The sequence below is a fragment of the Haliotis rubra genome, unplaced genomic scaffold (genome assembly GCF_003918875.1).
Source record: "Haliotis rubra isolate DU_JTF1 unplaced genomic scaffold, ASM391887v1 Scf528, whole genome shotgun sequence".
Lineage (NCBI taxonomy): Eukaryota > Metazoa > Mollusca > Gastropoda > Lepetellida > Haliotidae > Haliotis > Haliotis rubra.
In genome coordinates, this window is record NW_025767222.1 from 651,116 (window position 1) to 671,751 (window position 20,636).

At 38.4% G+C, this 20,636-nt stretch overlaps 1 protein-coding gene across 1 annotated transcript; it reads right to left on the minus strand.

Moving 5' to 3' along the window:
- Window positions 1–12,653: 12,653 nt before the first annotated feature.
- Window positions 12,654–20,587, minus strand: LOC124252879 (major facilitator superfamily domain-containing protein 6-like). Its single transcript, XM_046686554.1, has 6 exons — window positions 20,485–20,587; window positions 20,037–20,145; window positions 19,035–19,196; window positions 16,842–18,419; window positions 14,294–14,476; window positions 12,654–13,153 (listed from the first exon to the last, which is right to left on the minus strand). The coding sequence occupies exons 3-6, from the start codon at window positions 19,192–19,194 to the stop codon at window positions 13,035–13,037; spliced, it is 2,040 nt and encodes a 679-aa protein (XP_046542510.1). The 5' UTR covers window positions 19,195–19,196; window positions 20,037–20,145; window positions 20,485–20,587; the 3' UTR covers window positions 12,654–13,034.
- Between the last annotated feature and the right edge of the window lie 49 nt (window positions 20,588–20,636).

Genomic DNA, 20,636 nt, shown 5'->3' on the forward strand with positions numbered 1-20,636 from the left:
CGACTGATGCGCCCTCTTTATTTCTTGTTTCATTCCGGATGTTGAGGGAGGAGGCGTACATTGGTCGCTGCGTGTTGCTATTACGCAGAGAAACGCCCCTCAGAACAATAAGAAAAATAACTTACATACATATTAAAATTCACGGGAGTTATTTAATAATGAGTCAGATATGAACACAATTTGGGAAAAGGCATTCAAAATACCATCTGTGGTCGACATTCATAAATATAGTAATATATCTAAATATCTAAACATAGTAATAAATGATACAAATGTGTGGATAATTGATATTTTATCATTACTCTCTGTCTCTTTTCTCTCTCTCTTTGGAGAACGCTTTAGATAGATGTTGTACAAGGATTTTCACATTTAAAATTTAAAGAAATACATTCTGGTGTAGAAACATAAAATGTTCGCCTGTCTTTGAGCTAAAATTACAAACTATTTCAACTGTCTCAAATTTCCACGACTAATGTATCATTAGCATATAAGATATATTATTTCAACGACTTAATGTATCATTAGTAAATTAGATATATTGTTCATATCTATGCATCGCATTCACTAGCATGTTTATTTATGAATGAAATGAAACATTTTCCCTTGGGGCATAAAAAACAATCTGAAATTCTGTTGACAGATACACAAGGAAGCAAGGCCATTTACGTGAAAGTTGTAGGGTGACACACTTAACCAGAATACATAAGCAGATTAACCCGATTGGCTACTCTAGACATGACGTCACCACATCCTGTTGCTAGGTGACAGTCTGACAAGAGTTATGTTCGTGATAATGAATACTATGCGAAAGACTTGTTTGTTTCAGGAGTAAAGGAACACCAAAACCTATATTGCGTTGGTATTTGTTTTTTCTCCAAAGTCAGCTATCTGAACTGCGTAGTAAGACACAGTCTAATGTAAGGTCGCAGCTGATGAAAGGAAACACATCCTTTAAAGTCTGTTGAGTACCAAAATGTAATTTCCTAAAGCAATTGACGTAAGTACGATTTTGTTACGAACATGCGTTTTATCTTACCTGTTTGACTTGTTTCATATGTTCCGGTGTTTGTAGGTGAACAATTGACATGCCTTTGCATGTGTTTGTAATGGGCACCACAGGTGGGGTTTGTGTTTGTTTTGTTTGTTGTTAAATATTCCAGCTATATGGCGGCGATATGTAAACATTCGAGTCTGGACCAACCAATCAAGTGATCAGCAGCATAAGCATCGAACGACGCAGTTGGGATACGATGACATGTCGAGCCTGACCACCGGATCCCCCGTCAGCATGGGTTGCAGAAGACCAATTCAAACGGTGCCGAACAGATAAAGTGGAAAGTGGGAATTCGATTTGTGCGAGTGTGTGCGTGCGTGCGTGCGTGCGTGCGTGTGTGCGTGGAAATGTATTGCATGACTGTTGTTTTCTGATTTCTTGTAATAAAGGAAGGTTTTGTCGCTTTTGTCAATGAATATTGAATAATGGAATACAATTTTGTAATTATGTCACTACTTCCTCTGTGCATTCTTCTAAAACGCCACAGTATTTAACGATATGATTTGTGGAGAGCCATCTCCGCCTAGGGGCAGTAAGCGACATTATTAATGTGTGCGGTCAACATGAAAAGTGTATATATACAATACAGTATAGTACATTAAGTAACCCATTGTTAGTCTGGAGAGATTGTTTAGCTTGACAGTATTTCAGTCACGTCAGCAAGCTTACTGCTTGACAGTTTAGTGATGAGTTGGTTGTTGATGTGTAATGTTTCTAAAACCCCTGGTAAACACAGATTACATAAGTAAACTAGAGACTGGCGCAACTGCAGCACCAAGGCTTTACATTCACGGTGTTACAATCCAATGTTTTGAAACGTATTATATATTTTCTACTTTGTGAAACAGAGTTTTACAACCTAGCTTTCAAAATGCGTCGTTTCAAAACCTGGAATTGGACATTGCGTTTCTCCCACAGTTTTTCAGCTCATTCACTTCCAAACCTTGTCACATCTCTACAGCGACTACATTAGCATATCAGGAGAAGCAATAATTCTATGTCTAACGCAGGTCAAGAGGAAAAAACAGACATCAAGCCGTTTATTCAACAGATGTAGCTGAAATTGATTGCGTGGTGCAAGAGCTCGCTGTTGGAATAACCTGGGGGCTAAACTGTGACAGATAAAGGGTAAATCTTATTTACCTGTTAAATCGCAAGGACGTTGTTAGTGATAATGTTGTGTTGCCACACACGCCAGAAAGAATTATTGTCTTTTTACATCTCTACCAGCTGCGAGGCTGTGAGGCGCGTTACGACACATGGGAGTGTTGTAAAGCCAGATGTAAAGCCAGATGTCTCCCAGGGTTCTGTCATGGTGTCGATATCACCGTGCCTCTGGAACATGTCAACTATTTTAAATTCTAATCCTACGCCAAATGCTAGAAAAGTCCCTATCTTTTAGGATCTCTCAGCAGCAGTAAAAGTGTTATCCAGCAATTAGTATGACACCTCCCACCCTCCAAACATTCTTGTTGATGTGGAACTATAGCCATAGAATGTATCAGGTTACTAAATAACAAACAAGGTTTACCCCAATGTTGAAACAGTGTCCACATGTCCATAGACCAACTGCATGAATATTGACTCCATGGACTAATGGACGGTGACGAACACTGGTGTTCAGCATGGTCAAGATTAATCTGTCATACAGACCCTGAAGCAAATATATCCAAGAAAGTCTAGAAAATGTGGCAAGTCTGAAAATGAAGAAAGTCTCAGGGCTCCTTTTCATTATATATTTCTTTTTATTATGAGCTTTTTTTCTGTAAAATATGTTCATTTCAGAGACTAGTTGTTAGTCTAGGTCAAGATATGCGGTGTGGGCGATAAAGCTGGGTGTATCATACTACCTGATTTTGATTCTATTGTATTTGATTCTACATTTGACCTAGGAGTAATTCGTAAATATCGCATGGCAACTCGTCAACCGTTCATGATAATTATTTTAACAGTGCTGCCTCATCTAAGTACATGCGACAAAATGCTTTCCATATTCCTGAATGTACTGTGAACATGTGTTTATGAATATGTGGCTTTTGTACATATATCACCAAAAAAGGAGAGAAAAGCAATGTCATCGAAGAAATCTTTCAGACGTTGTTGGTTTGTTGTTTAACGCCTCACTCAGCAATATTCCAGCCATATGGCGGCGGTCTGTACATAATCAAGTCTGTACCACACAGTCTAGTTGTCAACATCCAGAGCATCATGATCTAAGTAATTGGGATACGATGACATGTGTCAACCAAGTCAGCGAGCCCGACCACCCGATCCTGTTAGTCGCCTCTTACGACAAGCATGGGTTACTGAAGACCAATTCTAACCCGGATGATGAAGGGTTTTTCAAACAGTGAAAACACCGGATGTGATTGAAAAGAAAAAAACATCCTGTCTCACCTGTTGCATCCGCCACGAACATATGGAAAGCACATGTTCATCTAAAACACCCAAACATATACTACAAAAGTTTTGTTGTATCACACGTCGTTCAAATACGAAATATATACCACTAAATATAATGTATTCATATAGCCAGTGTATACAGAAATAATCGGTCTTCACCGAAGTAACCTATTACAAGTGCAACAAATCAGGCAGTGCCAGTAACAGAAGATCTGAGCTAGTGAGTGAGTGAGTGAGTGAGTGAGTGATTGAGTGAGTTTAGTTTTAAGCCACACTCAGCAATATTCCAGCGATATGGCGGCGGTCTGTAAATAATCGAGTCTGGACCAGACAATCCAGTGATCAACGTCATGAGCATCAATCTACGCAAATGGGAACCGATGACATGTGTCAACCAAGTCAGCGAGCCTGACCACCCGACCCCGTTAGTCACCCCTTACGACAAGAATGGGTTACTGAAGATCAATTCTAACCCAGATCTTCAGGGGTCAGATCTGAGCTAGACACTCTCTCCGGGACTAAAATTGAAAAGGAGTCCCAGTGAGGTGGGAGATTCAGAACCTGAAAGGCTTGAGTCATGGAGGGCTTTAGCATTGCTAGCACTGCTGTACGGAAGGGAAAATAATGCGGTTCAAGGACTGTTAGACAGACTAACTCTCCGCCTAAAAAGATTTTGATTTTGACGCATCGCTACATAGAGCTACAGCCTGCTCCAGGGTGTTTTTCTGACTTGGTCGTTACATATCATCGTATCCCAAGTGCCCAGATCCATGCTCATGTCAAACACTGGATTGTCTGGTGCAGACTTGGATCGGTAATATATTAAGGAAAAACCGTTTGTTACTGCACGCAGGACTCAATATTCCAGTTATGTGGCGGCATTCTGATTGACATGAACATAGATGTTCGCAACCGGGATACGATGGCATGTATCACCATGTGACCGAGTGAGGTCCCGTTAGGTGTAGATGAATTTCAACCTAACAAGGTTTTGATTATTTTTGGGAAATCATAAGAAATATTTACCGAAACGATTGGGACTATTTCTGATAATCGAGTGTTCATCTATCACCGTATATAATTATAATACAAGTATTCCCCAAGAGGTTAGCATATCCTGCCCCAATGGCGGTACCCATCACAAACACATGCTTAGGCAAGTCAATGGTCGACACTAATGGATGTTCATATGAATAGGTGATGCAAAAAACCAACCCAAAACTGTAGGGCAGTTGACAAGTTGGAAAATACGAGTTGTCGCTTTGCAGCACGATTAACATCAAACATGCCTCGAAACTGAAAGTACCTAAATTCGCTAATATGAGATGATATGGGGTTTAAAATATGTTCAAGACTTGCGCTTTTCAGCAATGTGCATGTACACGTGTATGTGTGTGCATGTACCTGGGATGGAAGGACAAATACATTGGATATCCCACTCATTCACAGCATATATGAGCCGACAAGTCTATTTTATCCTCTGTATGCCAAGCACCAAGTAGGGTAATAACAGTACTATTTTAAAATGTTTTGATATGACATGGATGGAACAACGGACCTTCAGCCCTCTAGGTAGAGTGTTGAGTTGAGTGAGTATTGTTTTACGCCGCTTTTAGCAATATTCCAGCAATATCAGGTAAGGGACACCAGAAATGGGCTTCACACATTATACCCATGTACAATCGAACCGGAATAGGCGTGATGAGCAAACGCTTTAACCACTAGGTTACCCCACCGCCCCTCTAGGTAGACTGACTGACTGACTGAGTTTGGTTTTATGCCGCTTTTAGCAATATTCCAGCAACATCATGGCGGGGACACCAGAAATGGGCTTCACACAGTGTACCCATTTGGGGATTCGAATCGGGTCTTCCGGGTGACGAGCCAACCCTTTAACCACTAGGCTACCCCACCGCCCCTCTAGGTAGACACTAACTAGGCTACAGAGCCAGTCAGCCTTCAGGTAATGTAGTTGAGGTCAATTAATCAGTAATAATAACCAACACAAGACAACTGATTTCACATATTTATTTTCATGGACACATAATAACAAAGAATCCCAGTGGATATAAAAGTTAAAAGGCTGAGATAGTGGAGAAGCTTGGACACTTCGATACCCACCACACAATAGCAGTGTCATACATCACATACTGTGGTGGCACAGGAAATCAATTATAAAAGAAAGTAAAGTTAAATTTGTGAAAAACAGGTGTGCACAAGAGAAGCTGAGTCTAGTCATCTGAATAACATGGCAAAAACCTCCACCCCTGAATGAAATAATATAAATGTATATTTATGTGATCACATCACATATATTTTGTTTTTGAGTTAAAGGATATATTAATGCATATGCACCACTCAAAATAACTGAAAAAACATATGTTTTCACATTTAGTGACATAAGAAACCATGTCATTAGAGACTCTGTCTTAGGAAAACATTGTGTTGTTCTTTTGACTAATATCTAATAATCAATGATTGATATGAGAAGTGTTTCAATTGTAAAACCCCATGAAAATGATATGAAATATGCAATGCACATAAAAGAGGTACACTTGGAATGATCCTGTATGTTTGATAATGATGGCTGTGGGATAATGTACCAATATGGAATATATACTGATATATACTGATTAAGCTGAAGCTATATATAATATATATCATTCAATACTGTGAAATGTCAAGCACTTGGATCATCAAGAATCCAATTGAGTAAGATATAAAATATGGACAACATTCATCAAATGATGAATTTTGCACGACCTTGACTTTTAGCCTCATTAAATATCCTATAAAAGGATAAAAGAAAGCCCTGTTTCTTCAAAGGGTGAAATGGGGTAAAAATGTTGTATTTTGGCATATCACAACATGTAATACAACTCAATAATGCATGTAATCACCATGGGGTGTAGGAGCTAACCTGGCTAGCAAGGAGAAGGGGGCTTAAAGCTTGGGCTATTTGACTGCACACACTATATGCACTGCACCAGGCAGCTCCTGCAACTGTGCACCAGACTGCAACTGTGCACCAGACTCCCAATTAATGCTAAGTCATGGAAGCAGTCGTCACTGGTTTGACAAGCTCATTCTCTGAATAGTGCAGTAGAGCACAACTGATTTTTTCTGGACAATGTCAATATACAAGCAGCACAACCTGTGTTCATGGCTCTTAACATGCATTCTTCCAAAGATATTGTCCCATCAAAAACCGACTCTAAAAATATGTTTTGATATGTTTCTGGTAAATGGAATGTAATTCTCTGTTCCTTCCACTATCAGGTCCACTGTGAGTCATTTACCATACTTAACATCTCTAGCACCATGTTTGTTAAAGGTACACAAAAACCCAGATATAAAACAGCAGGTATTTAGAGATTCCGTGTTACACACACAAGTTACATAAATGTTTTATTTGACTCAGGCTGTAAAGGCCCAGTGGAATAGCCTAGCGGTTAAGGTGTTCACTCATCATGCAAAAGATGACAAAACTCTTGAGAAATCGAGGTGAATCTAGCAACCATTTTACATCAACCCAAGAGGCGCAAGTCTACACACAGCATTACAGACAATCTAGCCACCCTCCGTCTTCAGGTGAAAGGAAGCTTCATTGTAACAAACCACAATAAACCAAGCAGGAGAGAAATGTTATCCAGGTTGATAAGGACTGACTGAGTTTGGTTTTACACCGCTTTTAGCAATATTCCAGCAACATCACAGCGGGGGACATCAGAAATGGGCTTCACACATTGTGCCCATGTGGGGATTCGAACCCGGGTCTTCAGCGTGATGAACCAACGCTTTAACCATTAGGCTGCCCCACCGCCCCGATTGATAAGGATGTGAGTCAAGTCAGATTCAGCTCAACAGTAGTTAGGAAGTCATAGTTTCCAGAAGGCTTTCCTGTTTAATCAAGCATATGATTTGTAAATTATCTACCCTGTTCAGCGCCATTGAGCAGCTCAAAGTTGGAAAATAGGCGCTATACAAACTAATTATTATTATTATTATTATTATTAGGGGAGGTTCTGTTTTGTTGGATGTCATACTGACAACATTTGATAACTGGAAGTTCTGTGTGAAAAATCCCATCAAACCTTACGATGACTACATAAAAAATAAACACCCGCAAATGAACATTTGTAGTGGAAGCATGTCCATGGTTTCTCTCAAAGAGTGAGTGAGTAAAAATCTTATCAAAGTGGAATATATGATAAATACATTAAAAAAACCATTAAACACCAGCTAATGAACATTAACACTGCATGTATATAATGTTGTCAAAGAGTGAGTGAGTTAGTGCAGTTTATCCCTGGTTTAAACAGCATTTACTTCAGGGCAGGGCAGCGTGATTGAGGATTATCAACATGCTGAAACCCTCCAGTTCGGGTTCGAGTTTACAAACCTAGAAATGTAAGGTGCAGGAATCAGCGATTCAGACCCAAGCTGGCTGGTTTCTGGTCGGCCTAACATAAGGGACATAACTCTTCAAAGCAAACATAAGTTGCTGAGATGATTTGGCTACCCATCATCACATGGCAATCTGCCATGACAATGAAGAAAGCTTAATTCTGATTGATTAAAACAAGGTTGATACCACCTTTCGTTCAGTGTTATAAAGTGTCTGTAATGTCAAGGCTGAATGGCAATAATCAATACTTCATATTTCAAGTTCAGGACAAAGCAGGTTTATCCCCTAAAAACAATAAACTGTTCAGATATTGGGCTCGCAAACCATCATGTTACGTCATTCAATTCTCCAGGTGCTGAATATGTAAACTACATCAAACAATATATAACACAATATACTGCTCAGAAGAAGATAAAGAACATCCAGATTTGTTCATACAATTGTAGTTAATCTGTCATGGCCAGGGATGTTCCTTAACTCTTTTGAATAGTATAAATCAAATGGAAGTTGGGGTGTGCTATATAAAACCAAGAATACATACACATCGTGAGATAGTTTGTCCTATGATAAAACAACAAGGATGTGGTCACATGTAAACATGAGAAATTACCTCATCAACAATCAACTGTGTTGTAACAACCTGGAATCTGAAGGCCATACACTATTGTCACCAGCCTTAATCCTTTGCTGCTCTATTAGTTGGTTTACGGACATGTTTTGTCTCAAAATCTTTGGGTCAGCTAGAAATAAACCAGATCATTTTTTTAGAAGATGATAAATGTCGCATTTCTAAAACATTTTTCAAAAACGACAACATTAAGAAAACTAATAATTTATTGGAAACTCTGGGTTTTCAGTTGGAATGAAAAACTTTGTGGAACCAAGATATTAATGAAATCCATCAGTACAGAAATAGAAACTAATTGAAATAATCTGGTCTCGGTCTTTCAACACGCACAATTTTTGGTCTGAAGCTGGGTGTTCAAATGCAAAAACGTCACTCTGAAAAACTCTTAGACAAAAATATTAACTATAAAGATACTTATTATTGCCTACAAAAACAAGGAGTCTGACTCTCGTCTTAGATTTATCATACATACTATGTTCATCATGTTAAATCATTATTGAATGTATAAATGAGTGACCTTTGGTCTAAATAAACATTCATTCATTCATCAAAATTACACGTTACATCACTGATTCACTGGAATGGGAATAAGATTCGCAAAATGATTAAAATCTCATATACAGATGACAGAATAAAACTAAAAGATACACAGTAATATTATTCTATAGAAGCCTGCTCAAAAATGCCATGTAAGACTCCCATTTGCAACAACCATATGTTCAACAATATTCCTCTGACTTATAACAATACAATACAAAAACAAAACAACAAACATCTTCGCAACAACCACACATCTCAATTTCCAGTCGGTGCAACCTTAGGTAATAACCTTGTTGCAGCAGGTAATAACATGTTGCACCTGATGCTCAGTATATATTTGTATGTAAAGCTTCAGTTCTGGTATTTTTGATGTAGAACATTATAATAACAAAAATATTCTGGGTCTGATAAGATCAAAATAGTAACATGCACCTAGTGCAAGTTGGTAGAAATATCAAGGTGCATTTGTCAGTTTCAGGGTGCACCAGTGCAAGTTCTAAATGCCACTTAGGCAGTTCTAAATGCTTAAACCAAGCCCTGTACTGGTATATATCAAATATCTTTATCACAGACTATACTATGTACCAATGCTGATACTTAATTTCTAAAAAGTATTATATAAACTCAAAGTTGTAATAAGTAATTGACAAAATATGTTTTTTGAGGTAGAACAAAATAACAACAACCCTGTTTAATTTAATGCAAAGTCTGCACATCTGACTTAATGTTTATACTTGAATTAAATCAGAAATATGTCAATGTTTATTGATACATAAGTAAACATTAATACAGTCAAACGCTGTTGTGTCAATGTATTAAACTTATGGAAGCTCAAAGTAAGAGCTCTGTATTCCTTACTTCGTCATCAATTTGTGGTTGTGTCGAACATCGGATAACTTGAAGAATTTATGTCGGTCCCTTCAACTTCATCACAATGGGGTCTGACTGTATCTTTGACACGTTTGTTCCGATTAACAGAAAAATCTGCAACAATGGTCAGCACTAGAATTCCACACAAGCCCCATCCACACTGTTACCAGCCATTAAATTCCATTAAAGGGAGCAACCTCATTCTTTTCTGCATTAGGGAACACAAACACAAAATATGATTTCCTTTGACAGCAAATCAAAAGAACTGGAAATATGAACACTTTATATAAGGTAACAAAAAATTAAACAGATAAAGTAATCCAGTACAAACAATTAGTTTTGAAACACAAAATCGTCAGTTGAGTATCTGGCATGAACACTGATATTTGGCATTGTGTTGGAACAAAATTAACAAAAGCATAAAAACAACAAGGTCTCTTTTAAGTGCTCAAATGAATTTTGTCAGAGAGGATTAAAGAAAATGTATAATCAGAGAGAAAATGTTCCCGAAATAACAGAGTTACTTCCCTTCCTTACTGGCCTACTAATGTGTTGCCAGCTCTGCAATAATTATAGGAACATGTCAACAAGATCCACATTGGTAAAGTATTACAGCTAGCAGATCTGTCAACCAAGTAATTAAAAAACACACTTTGTATTATGCAAACAACAAGTACAATGAAAAACAAACATAAAATTGTTGTTCAGTAAACATGAATCAACAGCAGAATCTGGGATCAAAAGTGGTGGGCATGACAAGTCTGTCAGCTATATGTGCTTAAAGTGATGCAGGTAAAAAAATCTCTAACATTTTAGGATCAAGCTGTACCTCTGTTTTGAACCCATGATCAGCAAATCCTGCAATGGACAGGGTAGGCAACTCCACACAGTAAACTGTGGTAGCATATATGTGCTGGCCACTAGTGTTATAACAGACAATTATAAAATAAGATTGTGATATGATTTAAGCAAAGGAAGACCAATTCTACAGAAAGGTCATGTCCCTGTAAACAAATCTCAACACAGGTCTTGATATGTAAACTATTTTAGACATATTACCATCATGAATGACCTGACAAGAAATGCTCATGAATTTCGTATCCAAACACATGATGATTGAAACTAAAACATTTGTATTTTGAGCATGTACATGTGAGATGTTCTTGACAGGAAATAACAAGGCTTTGTATGCATATAGATAAAAATGGACTCTTCAGGAGAACTCACAACCAGAACACAATCATTGTGAACATGAGATGTTACGTGAACAAATAAAACACTGAACAGTAAGAAAATACAAAAGTCCTAAGAAAGTCCCCACACACAACTGTTGATTGATGTCACTAGGGCTGGGAAGGTAACTTGAGTCATTGGCTGGCCTCTAAGTACACCCCGGGTATCCATAGATCTACCCAGACCTGTGGTTAGACATGTGACAAACCTACCCTAATTCCCATACATTAAGTCAGAGACAGCATAGCTTTAGACAATAAAAAACTATCCTAACTCCCACACATTAAGTCAGAGATAACATGGCTTTAGAAAAAACAAAAACAATGTCCTAACTCCCATACATTAGGTCAGAGATAACATGGCCTTAGATAAAAACGAAACTCACCCTAACTCCCCACATTAATTCAGAGATAACATGGCCTCAGAAAAAAACAAACCCTGTCCTAACTCCCATATATTAAGTCAGAGATAACATGGCTTTAGAAAAAACCAAACAATGTCCTAACTCCCATACATTAGGTCAGAGATAGCATGGCCTTGGATAAAAACAAAACCTACCCTAACTCCCATACATTAGGTCAGAGATAGCATGGCCTTAGATAAAAACAAAACCTACCCTAACTCCCATACATTAATTCAGAGATAACATGGCCTTAGATCAAAACAACTAACCCCTATACATGAACACAGGCATAAAACAGTTTTATTAGCACAAGAATTGCTATGTGCAAGTGGACCAGCACAGGTATATAGAGGGTAGTAGTGCCAAGCATTGCCTCAGGTGTAAAGTAGCAAGGAATATGACACATTGTAACAGTTACTGATTACACAGATTTCAACACAAGTCATATAAAATTACAGCACACATATGACCTTTTGTTCAAAAACAGTGACTGGTTGAAAACAGTTAATACTGTCAATGTTCAATGCCATCTATTTTCTACTTTGAAATCCTAATAATCAGAACAAGATCTTGTACTCTGATATGAAACCTCTGTGAGTGAAAATCTGGACACGCCATGAATCAAGTGCACCTGTGTTGACATTGAACATCAAACTAAAATGAGGGATGTGTGGATTCTTTGGCCAATCAGATCTCAGATTTCCAAAACAGTTCAATTAACATTCTTTCTTTCTTTCCGTAACAAAAGAAAACAAAGAAGTCATAAAGGTGAGTTTGATATCCACCCTTTTGGGTGCAGATGTGCTCAGGGTATATATTATTTCTAGGACAAAATAAGAAAATCACCTTTATCACTTTGCATTCAGAACTGCCTGTTTATCATTGATTTGCTGATACAGGAACCAAGATATACTGCTCAGAATGATTACTCACGTCAAGTATCTAACTGTTTGACACTGATTGGCTGATTAGAAATTCCATTTGACATTACCTCCCTTGGATTAGAAAAACAATAACATGTATCTAAAATATTGAAACTATAAACAATAAAACAAATATTTTTGATAAAAATCAAAGTAGTATTGGCAAAATTGGTTTCATTATTGAATAATATTAATCCTTTAAAAATGACAATTATCTTGTCAAAATGAATCATTTTCAACAAAAATAACAACTACCTACCAACATTCTAATTCCTATGTAAGGAGATCATCGAGTGTTATACATTCACAAAATAAACTTCAGTCATGAAATGTAATAGAGAATACTTATAAGCTTTGGTCAAACTGTCATGATTTTTCTCCGGGAATATATTTTCATGCAAAATCATTTAAATGTTTAAATAAAATAAACAAATCTTTCAAATAATCATCCAGCCTTAGTGCCATGTATTTGTCATGGCAGAGTTGATTATTATAAAACTTTAATTTATTCTTTTTCACAACAGTTCACTCTGTGAACACAGACTGTCACCCAGAAGGCTCCTGTCAACAGTCTAGAGGTCATGAACTTTTTTCTCATTGGCTGCATCAGATTGAAACTCCTCCTGATTGGCTGAGGGATCTGAACTAAGCAGGTGATCCTGAGCAGCAGACAGGCCATCTTCTGTTGTTTCTGGTGAATCAAACATATAACAATGACATAAGAATTTGAGATGAAACTAGATTAGTCAGTGTGTTTAAACTATCAATATGATAACCACAGACACACAGACAGATGTGAATGACCATATGCTGCAGGATTTCAGTTACATAATCCAACAGTCTGTGTCAGAAATGGTAACCTGACAAAATGAATAAATTAGGGACCGTTCATAATTTATGGCTAGGGGGGTGATGATTTATTTTAAGGGGTTCCATCCATTTTGGTCTGGGGAGCAGCACTTTTGTACACACGTACTAGGGGAGGCAGCAATTTTGTACATAAAAGTATGTTTAAAATTATGCTTAGAAATTATGGGAAGGGAGGGGTCATTGATTTTATACATGACATGCAGGGGTCACTTATTTTGTAAATATATTTAGGGGGTCATTCACATTGTACATGCTTCACCATAAAACATCACTGCCAAGACGATGCGCCATGCATCAAAATTATGAACGGTCCCCTTAGGCTTATGCCACTTTTTGCAACAAGGCAGATGACTCCAAGAATACTCTCTACAAAAATCATAACTCATTCAAAGCTACCACAATCATCTGAAGACTTCCAATGAGACATTGAAGTGTCAGAGTGTCGCTTACCAGATTGAGAAAGTGACAATCAGAATGTGTTTTCTTATCATACAACCTGGAAACATGGGGTATTCTAAAAAAAAGTTACGGGTGTACAACACATCCTTTCATCATCATCATCATCATCATCATCATCATCATCTGAACAGGGAAAGAAACCTTTCAAAATTTCCCAGTAGATCACAGGACCAGTGAGTGGACAATAACTAGTGGTCCTGTTTGTACTTCACTGGTCCAAAATGATATTTGTAGGTTTACTTAACTATCAATACAAAATTCACTGGCCACCAGGACCACTGCAAACTTATCATTTAGTGGTCCTGATGAATTTTTACTAGCCAGAGACCACAAGATCAGCGTCAATTTCATCACTGCATCATCATCATCATCATCATGTTTTATGTCATGAGTCATGCCGTGGATATATGTTGTAGTCTAGTGATAAATGTCGATGTCACATAGCTATAATATTGCTGAGTTAAACAAGAAGTAATGACGTTGTAAACAAATTCTGCCTTACCTTCCACCTCAGCAGTTGTGTCGTCTCTTGCATCTTTCACTGATGGATATTCCAAAACAAACTTGTTCAGCAGACAGTATACAATCAACAGCACCACAGCTGATATGGACAACGCCCGGAACGTCCATCTCTCTCCGATAAGCTCGAAGAGGTACCCAGTGATTAGACTTCCGATACCTTTACCTGAAACATGAGGTACCCAGGTTCCATTCAGTACTCTAAATGTACTCTTAAATTTTTCCAGTACTCCTATATTGAAAAAGTAAGGACTATGTACTCCTGATGTTGAAAAATTATCTGGAGCCCAGGCTACCATACATGAGGCATGAAGGTATGACTACGGACCGTCGACTCACCTGGCATGAAATGCATGTGCTGCCTACAGGCGCCCAAGGGGTCATCTCAAAGATATTTTGTGCTTTTTCATGTGTGTTGACTATGCCTCATCTATTGATTAACATCTTACGTGTCTTTCTTTCATAAAGGTTATGTTGAGATATGTAAAAGAGTATGATACCTGATAACCATATAAACGCATCGTATTAAATGTCTCAATAAATGTCTCAATATATAGGTGGCATAACCACCCGATCACGAAGATCGACAGGACTGGATATTATTTGTAAATTGCTATGAGATGTCGTGTACTTCCCCAGTATAATTACCCTAAAGGATTATCTCATCTTAGCTGATATCTCTATTCCCCAGCCCGACCCCAACGATCGTCTGCGACACCCCGTCCATGTTTTGCTATCTGTTTCTTTTTATAGTGACAGAGAGACTCCATGGTAGCTACATCCTTAATAGTTTCAGCATGAAAGTTATTATTTTTTACGCCAGCTATCGTTTATAAATGAAGCTACGTCTAATTACAAATTGGGCATTAAAAAGTGTCCTTTGTAATACAATATTGTCGCACACTAATTTACATAAGGCCATGGTCTGTTCTAAATATATCGTTTTGGACTTACAAAAAAACCGCATTGCTCATTTCTGCACTAATCTCTCCTCAGTAAAGTCCTTTTTCTACGTTTCCTATGTCCCTACCACTGAGACTGTAGTTAGGCCGAACTTTGTTAAACAGATATTTCACACTTGCACATATCAACTACATAAATTGTAGAGATAAATGAGAAAATACAGTTTTTTTCTATTTCCGACAGTACTTTAGTTTAGAGTACAAATGGGGGCGGTGGGGTAGCCTAATGGTTAAAGCGTTGGCTCGTCACGCCGAAGACCCGGGTTCGAGTCCCCACATGGGCACAATGTGTGAAGCCCATTTCTGGTGTCCCCCGCCGTGATGTTGCTGGAATATTGCTAAAAGCGGCGTAAAACCAAACTCAGTCAGTCAGTCAGTTAGAGTACAAATGGACATGGTAATCTTTATCATGGCATACTTCACACATGGACCAGTCTGGTTCCCCGGGATGAATACATTTTGTTGAAATTTCCTTTCAGTGAAGACATCTTGCAGAAAGTAACGTTTTGTGCAGACATTATTCTGAACCTTTTTAATTTTAAATTTTGCAGCATTTGTCAAATATACTGCTGAATTTCAACGTGTGAGTGGTTCTACACATACTAACAAACATTTGTTATTTGAATTGTAGTTAATATTAATAAAACCATTGTTGAGTGGAAATAACAAAAGAAATTGTAAATATGTTAGATTTTGAGAAATGGTTCAATGAAATCAATATCATGATTTTGTTGACTCCTGTCTAAATAAACTTTAAGCTCAGTATTATTCATTACACTGCTGTACTGAGTCTAACAAACCCTAGTAGAAGGTCATGTCAGCTAATCTTTGAGCGATGTATGACCATCCAATCAAACGTGAGATGGCCGAATGGATTTAACCAATCAGACAACGGCTACTATGTAGGGTTCACCGGGACTTACAAAATGGCAAAAACGAAAATCCACATACAACACAGATATTTGACCTGCAGTATATACGCTTAGGGGTTTCTGATGACATGATTACTGTTAGCTATATTTCTGCAAGATGCCATCCTGGAATATTGACAAAAATGCTATTTTCAGCGACTACACTCTTGTGTATCAGTCGGAAGTGATCATGCGGATAATAGCATTCGAAATCGGTCAAGTACAAATGTTTTTGAGGTAAAAGTTCAAATGTTGACTTTCACAATTTGGTAAGCTGTGTCCTGATTGGTCAATTCAAAAGGTTAGTTGACGTAACCTTCCACTAGGGTTTGTTAAGACTCAGTATAGCAGATACTGAGCCTAAGTTTACTTAGACTGTTAACTATTATACTATTGCTAACTGAAAGTGCATGACTGTAACTGGCATATGCATGTTAACACTTATGCTTTTCAGATTCACTTCAATAAACTCTTGAAACCCCTGTGTCATCATCAACAGTACCTGTATTATTTGAAACAAACTAAAGAAAGCTATCTTAAAACATTTTAGACCACCCCACCCCCACACATACCTACCTCATCTACAATAATGGGCTGTCCTGCACCAAAGTTATTGGAAGAAAGATATTGTAAAACAAATCACATCCACAATACTCACCAAATCCAAAATGGAGTCCTCCCACAAGGCCCTGCACGGTTGCCTGCATGCCTGGAGGTGCGATGATGCTAGCATAGGATGATACAGCTGACCACATGATGCCGAAAGTGATGCCATGGACTGGCTCCACCAGCATGACATACCACGGTTGTTGGAGGAAGGAATATGCAAGGAAGCGAGCTGCATAGGCCAAGCACGCCAAATACAAACACGGAATATGACCTATCTTCTTGATGACAAAGCCTGATATAAAGAGACAGAACACTTCAAAAACACAGTTCAACACTAAACATAACCCAAGGGTGATCTGAGTGCTGCCAAGGTCTTTGAGGTACCAGAACAAGAATCCTTCGATGGCTCCTGTCAACATCCCGAAAAACATGGCTACAAACAGGTACACCACAATGTGGAAGTATGTGAAGAGTTTGCAGATATTTCGGAGAAACTTGCCTGTGGATATATCAGGGGTGACTATGAGAAACTTGGCATCAATTGCTGCTATTAGACAGAGGATACCAAAGAGGTAAAAGGACCATGAGAAGTCAACTTCTTCTTTCTTGGTCTTCACAGTGTCCATAATGAATGTGGAAGTAATTGCAAAAAGTGCGAAACCGATTGTGCCAAAAAGGGGCTGAAATCCCCACCGATGCCTCTCTTTACCAAGAGTGTCATACACAATAGCGTCAATAAGGCTGAATGTAGGAGCAAAGGCTATGTTTCCGATTAAGTAGATAACAAAAAATACCCAGAATGTCTTTCCAAATGAATCTTTTGCTTTCTTCACAGAACACCTGTTGGCAATATTCCTGTCACAGAGAGCATTGCAGTGGAGAACGCTTTCCTTGTCACACGTGATCTGGTAGAAGGTTTTACCGTTGTACTGCATCCATTTTAAGTCGTAGTCACGGCAATGCAGTGAAGGGGCTGCGATTCTGTCTTTTTGTATTTCGTGCATCATCACATCAGATACATTGAGCAAATTGAATTCAAGGTAAGAATTTGATGTTGAGCTAACCCACAAGGGCACACACTTCCTGTTCTGGTAAGAAGAAATGTCTCGTGAAAAACAAACTTTCGATCCATACGCTCCCGGCATTGAGAACCCACATTTGGCACGGCATGTGATGTCATCCGAAACTGCATTTGTGTTTCCATTGTTAAGAATCTGATATCCCAATGAACCGTCAGATACATTCTTAGATTCGTTTTCCATTGAAGTCAAATTGGCGTATTCCGACAACGTGAGCCTGCATTCATTCTTGTTGTCTCTGTACTCCTGGCAGTCTTTGATGAAGGAGTCTATGATATTGCAGTGGATGTTGAACCTGACAGGAACTGCATCCTCGTAGTGAGGCTTGGCCGGTACGATCAACAGCATCATGTACAGGATCCCCGTCAGTATGGTGAAGGCCATTAACACCAGGGTGTGTCTCCGCAGGCGGTCGGCCATTGCTCCTATCAGTGGTCGGATGAAGAAGGCGATGAAAGGCATTACTCCATAGATGATGCCGGTTTCTCCAGACGACAGGCCGAGTTGTTTCATGTAGATGGAGATGAAGGGTAGCAGGTCCCCGACAGCTGAAAGAAGAAGTTGAACTGATATGAGGGACAAATTATTTCACATTCAGAGGTCAGAGGTGAAGGGAAGAGTGAGTATTTATGCCACTTCCAGCAATATCACAGCGGGGACACATAATTACCCACAAGACAACCCCAGCTCCCCCGACAAACAGAACAATCCCTGTTTCACACAGTGAGCTTAGTGCTATGACTGTCCTAAGTCAGCGTAAAATTATGAGCGTTACCATCGTCTTGGAGCTAAAGTCACTTTGACTCACTGACTGACTGACTGAGTATGATTTTACACCGTTTTTAGCAATATTCCAGCAATACCACGGCTGGGGATACCTGAAATGGGCTTCACAAAACATCACTTTGAGGAAGGGGCCTAGAAGATCCCATTTAGCCCCCATCGGTAATATACAGTAAACTACATGTACCATATATTGGAAGGGACCACTAAATCTAAGTTTGTTTCAGAACAGTTTTGTTGTTGGCATTTCGACTAAAATATACAGAAAGTGACCAGGACCAAATCAACATTGTCTTACTTCCATCACTTTGTTATCAGCATATTTGTTTACTACAACCTGAGACATGACATTTACAATCACTCTGTGCAAACATATTCACCTGCTAAGAAGAAAAAATAATATCCTTTCACAGGCAACAAACGTTTGTTGACCGTCTGCCATGACTTTGTGGTTGTAGGGTGAGCTTCCACAGCTTTGGAAGTCACTTCCACGTCCCCATCAAGTCCTCCTGTCCTGCTGTTGGCCACCTTGTCCGACATACCTGAAACAATGGGTGAAGCTGACCTTAGCTTCTTGGGTAAAAGACGTGTCATTTGACATTAACACAGAATTTCCAATGCATCTAGCACCATTAATGGGCTTCGACAGAAATGCACTTTTTTCAAAGGATGCCATAAGACACCAGACAGATAATTTAAGCATGCCTTTGTGAAAGTAAGTGTGTCCATACCTTTTGATGATCCAATGAAACTTAAAACATTGAAACATCATTTCGATTCATTGTTTAATAAATCAGTAAACATCATGTAAACCTGTACACTTGAGAGCTGGATTTCCTGAACACTATTAATTAAGACTGCAAGAATAGTTCAACTTCATTTGTCCTGGATTTATACCACAAACTATGTTATCATCCAAAATGGGATTTCTTGTTTCGATGCATTCAAAAAGTTGTGACAGTGCCACAAATTAACAGTTTGATTAGGTGCATTATTAAGTTTTGAATCATTTTAGCTTGTCAAATATATCGCATTTGTCATGAAATGAATCATGGTGTGTATTATTTTCACAATTCTAGTTGTGCAACCTGGGCACACTGAAAATATTTCACCTGTGCTATTCCTATACCATGCCATGGTACTCATCAGGTGAATGAGTAGTATCATGAAGGTGTAAGGATATACTCCGAAACGTTGTGTTCAGGTATAACAAAGAAGTTGACATCCATAAAAACTCTCTTCCATATGTGTATAACTTCTAAATGCCATTCAAAGAGCAGAATAATGAAGCTGTATATCCATAAAAATTGTCCTCATTCTTCATCTCCTCAACTTCTATAATGCCAATCAAAGAAACCCACTAAATATGTTAAAATACATACCTGCTTGCGAAGGCTAGCTTGAAGTTGCTTGAGGTGCAATATTTTCAAATAATATATGGCATTGTGCACCAAGACATGATGAACATACTTTGGCTAGGTTCTGCACCACCTGAAACAATGATCATTTAATAAATGTAAATCTAATATAAATGAATATCAAAACAACCCACAATGTTGCCATTATTATAGAGAAGTCTACCGTTGAAAGAAACCTAAAGGGGAATTGTTTTGTCAGATTAATAATATTGTTTATTCAGTCTCGTAAGTGCCAAAGCATTCACAAATTCTCATATATATCACGTAGCAAAGCGTAACAAGAGCCAAATCTCAGTAAATGAAAACACAATTTCAATCAAGAACTCGAGATCTAAGATACAAATTGCTGAGATCAAAAGAACCAATATTGAGCAACGGATGCAATTAACAGAGGCATTGTTTGTTTACATACTGTCACTGGTGCATTGCAAGCGCAGCATGTGTGTTATGTAATCAACTTGATATTTGTTCAGTTTATAAACTACACCAATCAATATTAGAGCGAACGTCATGTGCTTCCGGTTGACCCCTTAAACACCTGTATCACTAACAAAAAGTTCCCAG

Bases quoted from the DNA above. Each gene is read 5' to 3' on its own strand.
- LOC124252879 (XM_046686554.1), bottom strand. From the start codon at position 19,194: ATGTCGGACAAGGTGGCCAACAGCAGGACAGGAGGACTTGATGGGGAC. The intron at 18,420-19,034 runs GTGAATATGTTT...TTCTTCTTTCAG, and splicing joins TTATTTTTTCTTCTTAGCAG to CTGTCGGGGACCTGCTACCC. The intron at 14,477-16,841 runs GTGAGTATTGTG...CTCATGTTTCAG, and splicing joins AGGACTCCATTTTGGATTTG to GTAAAGGTATCGGAAGTCTA.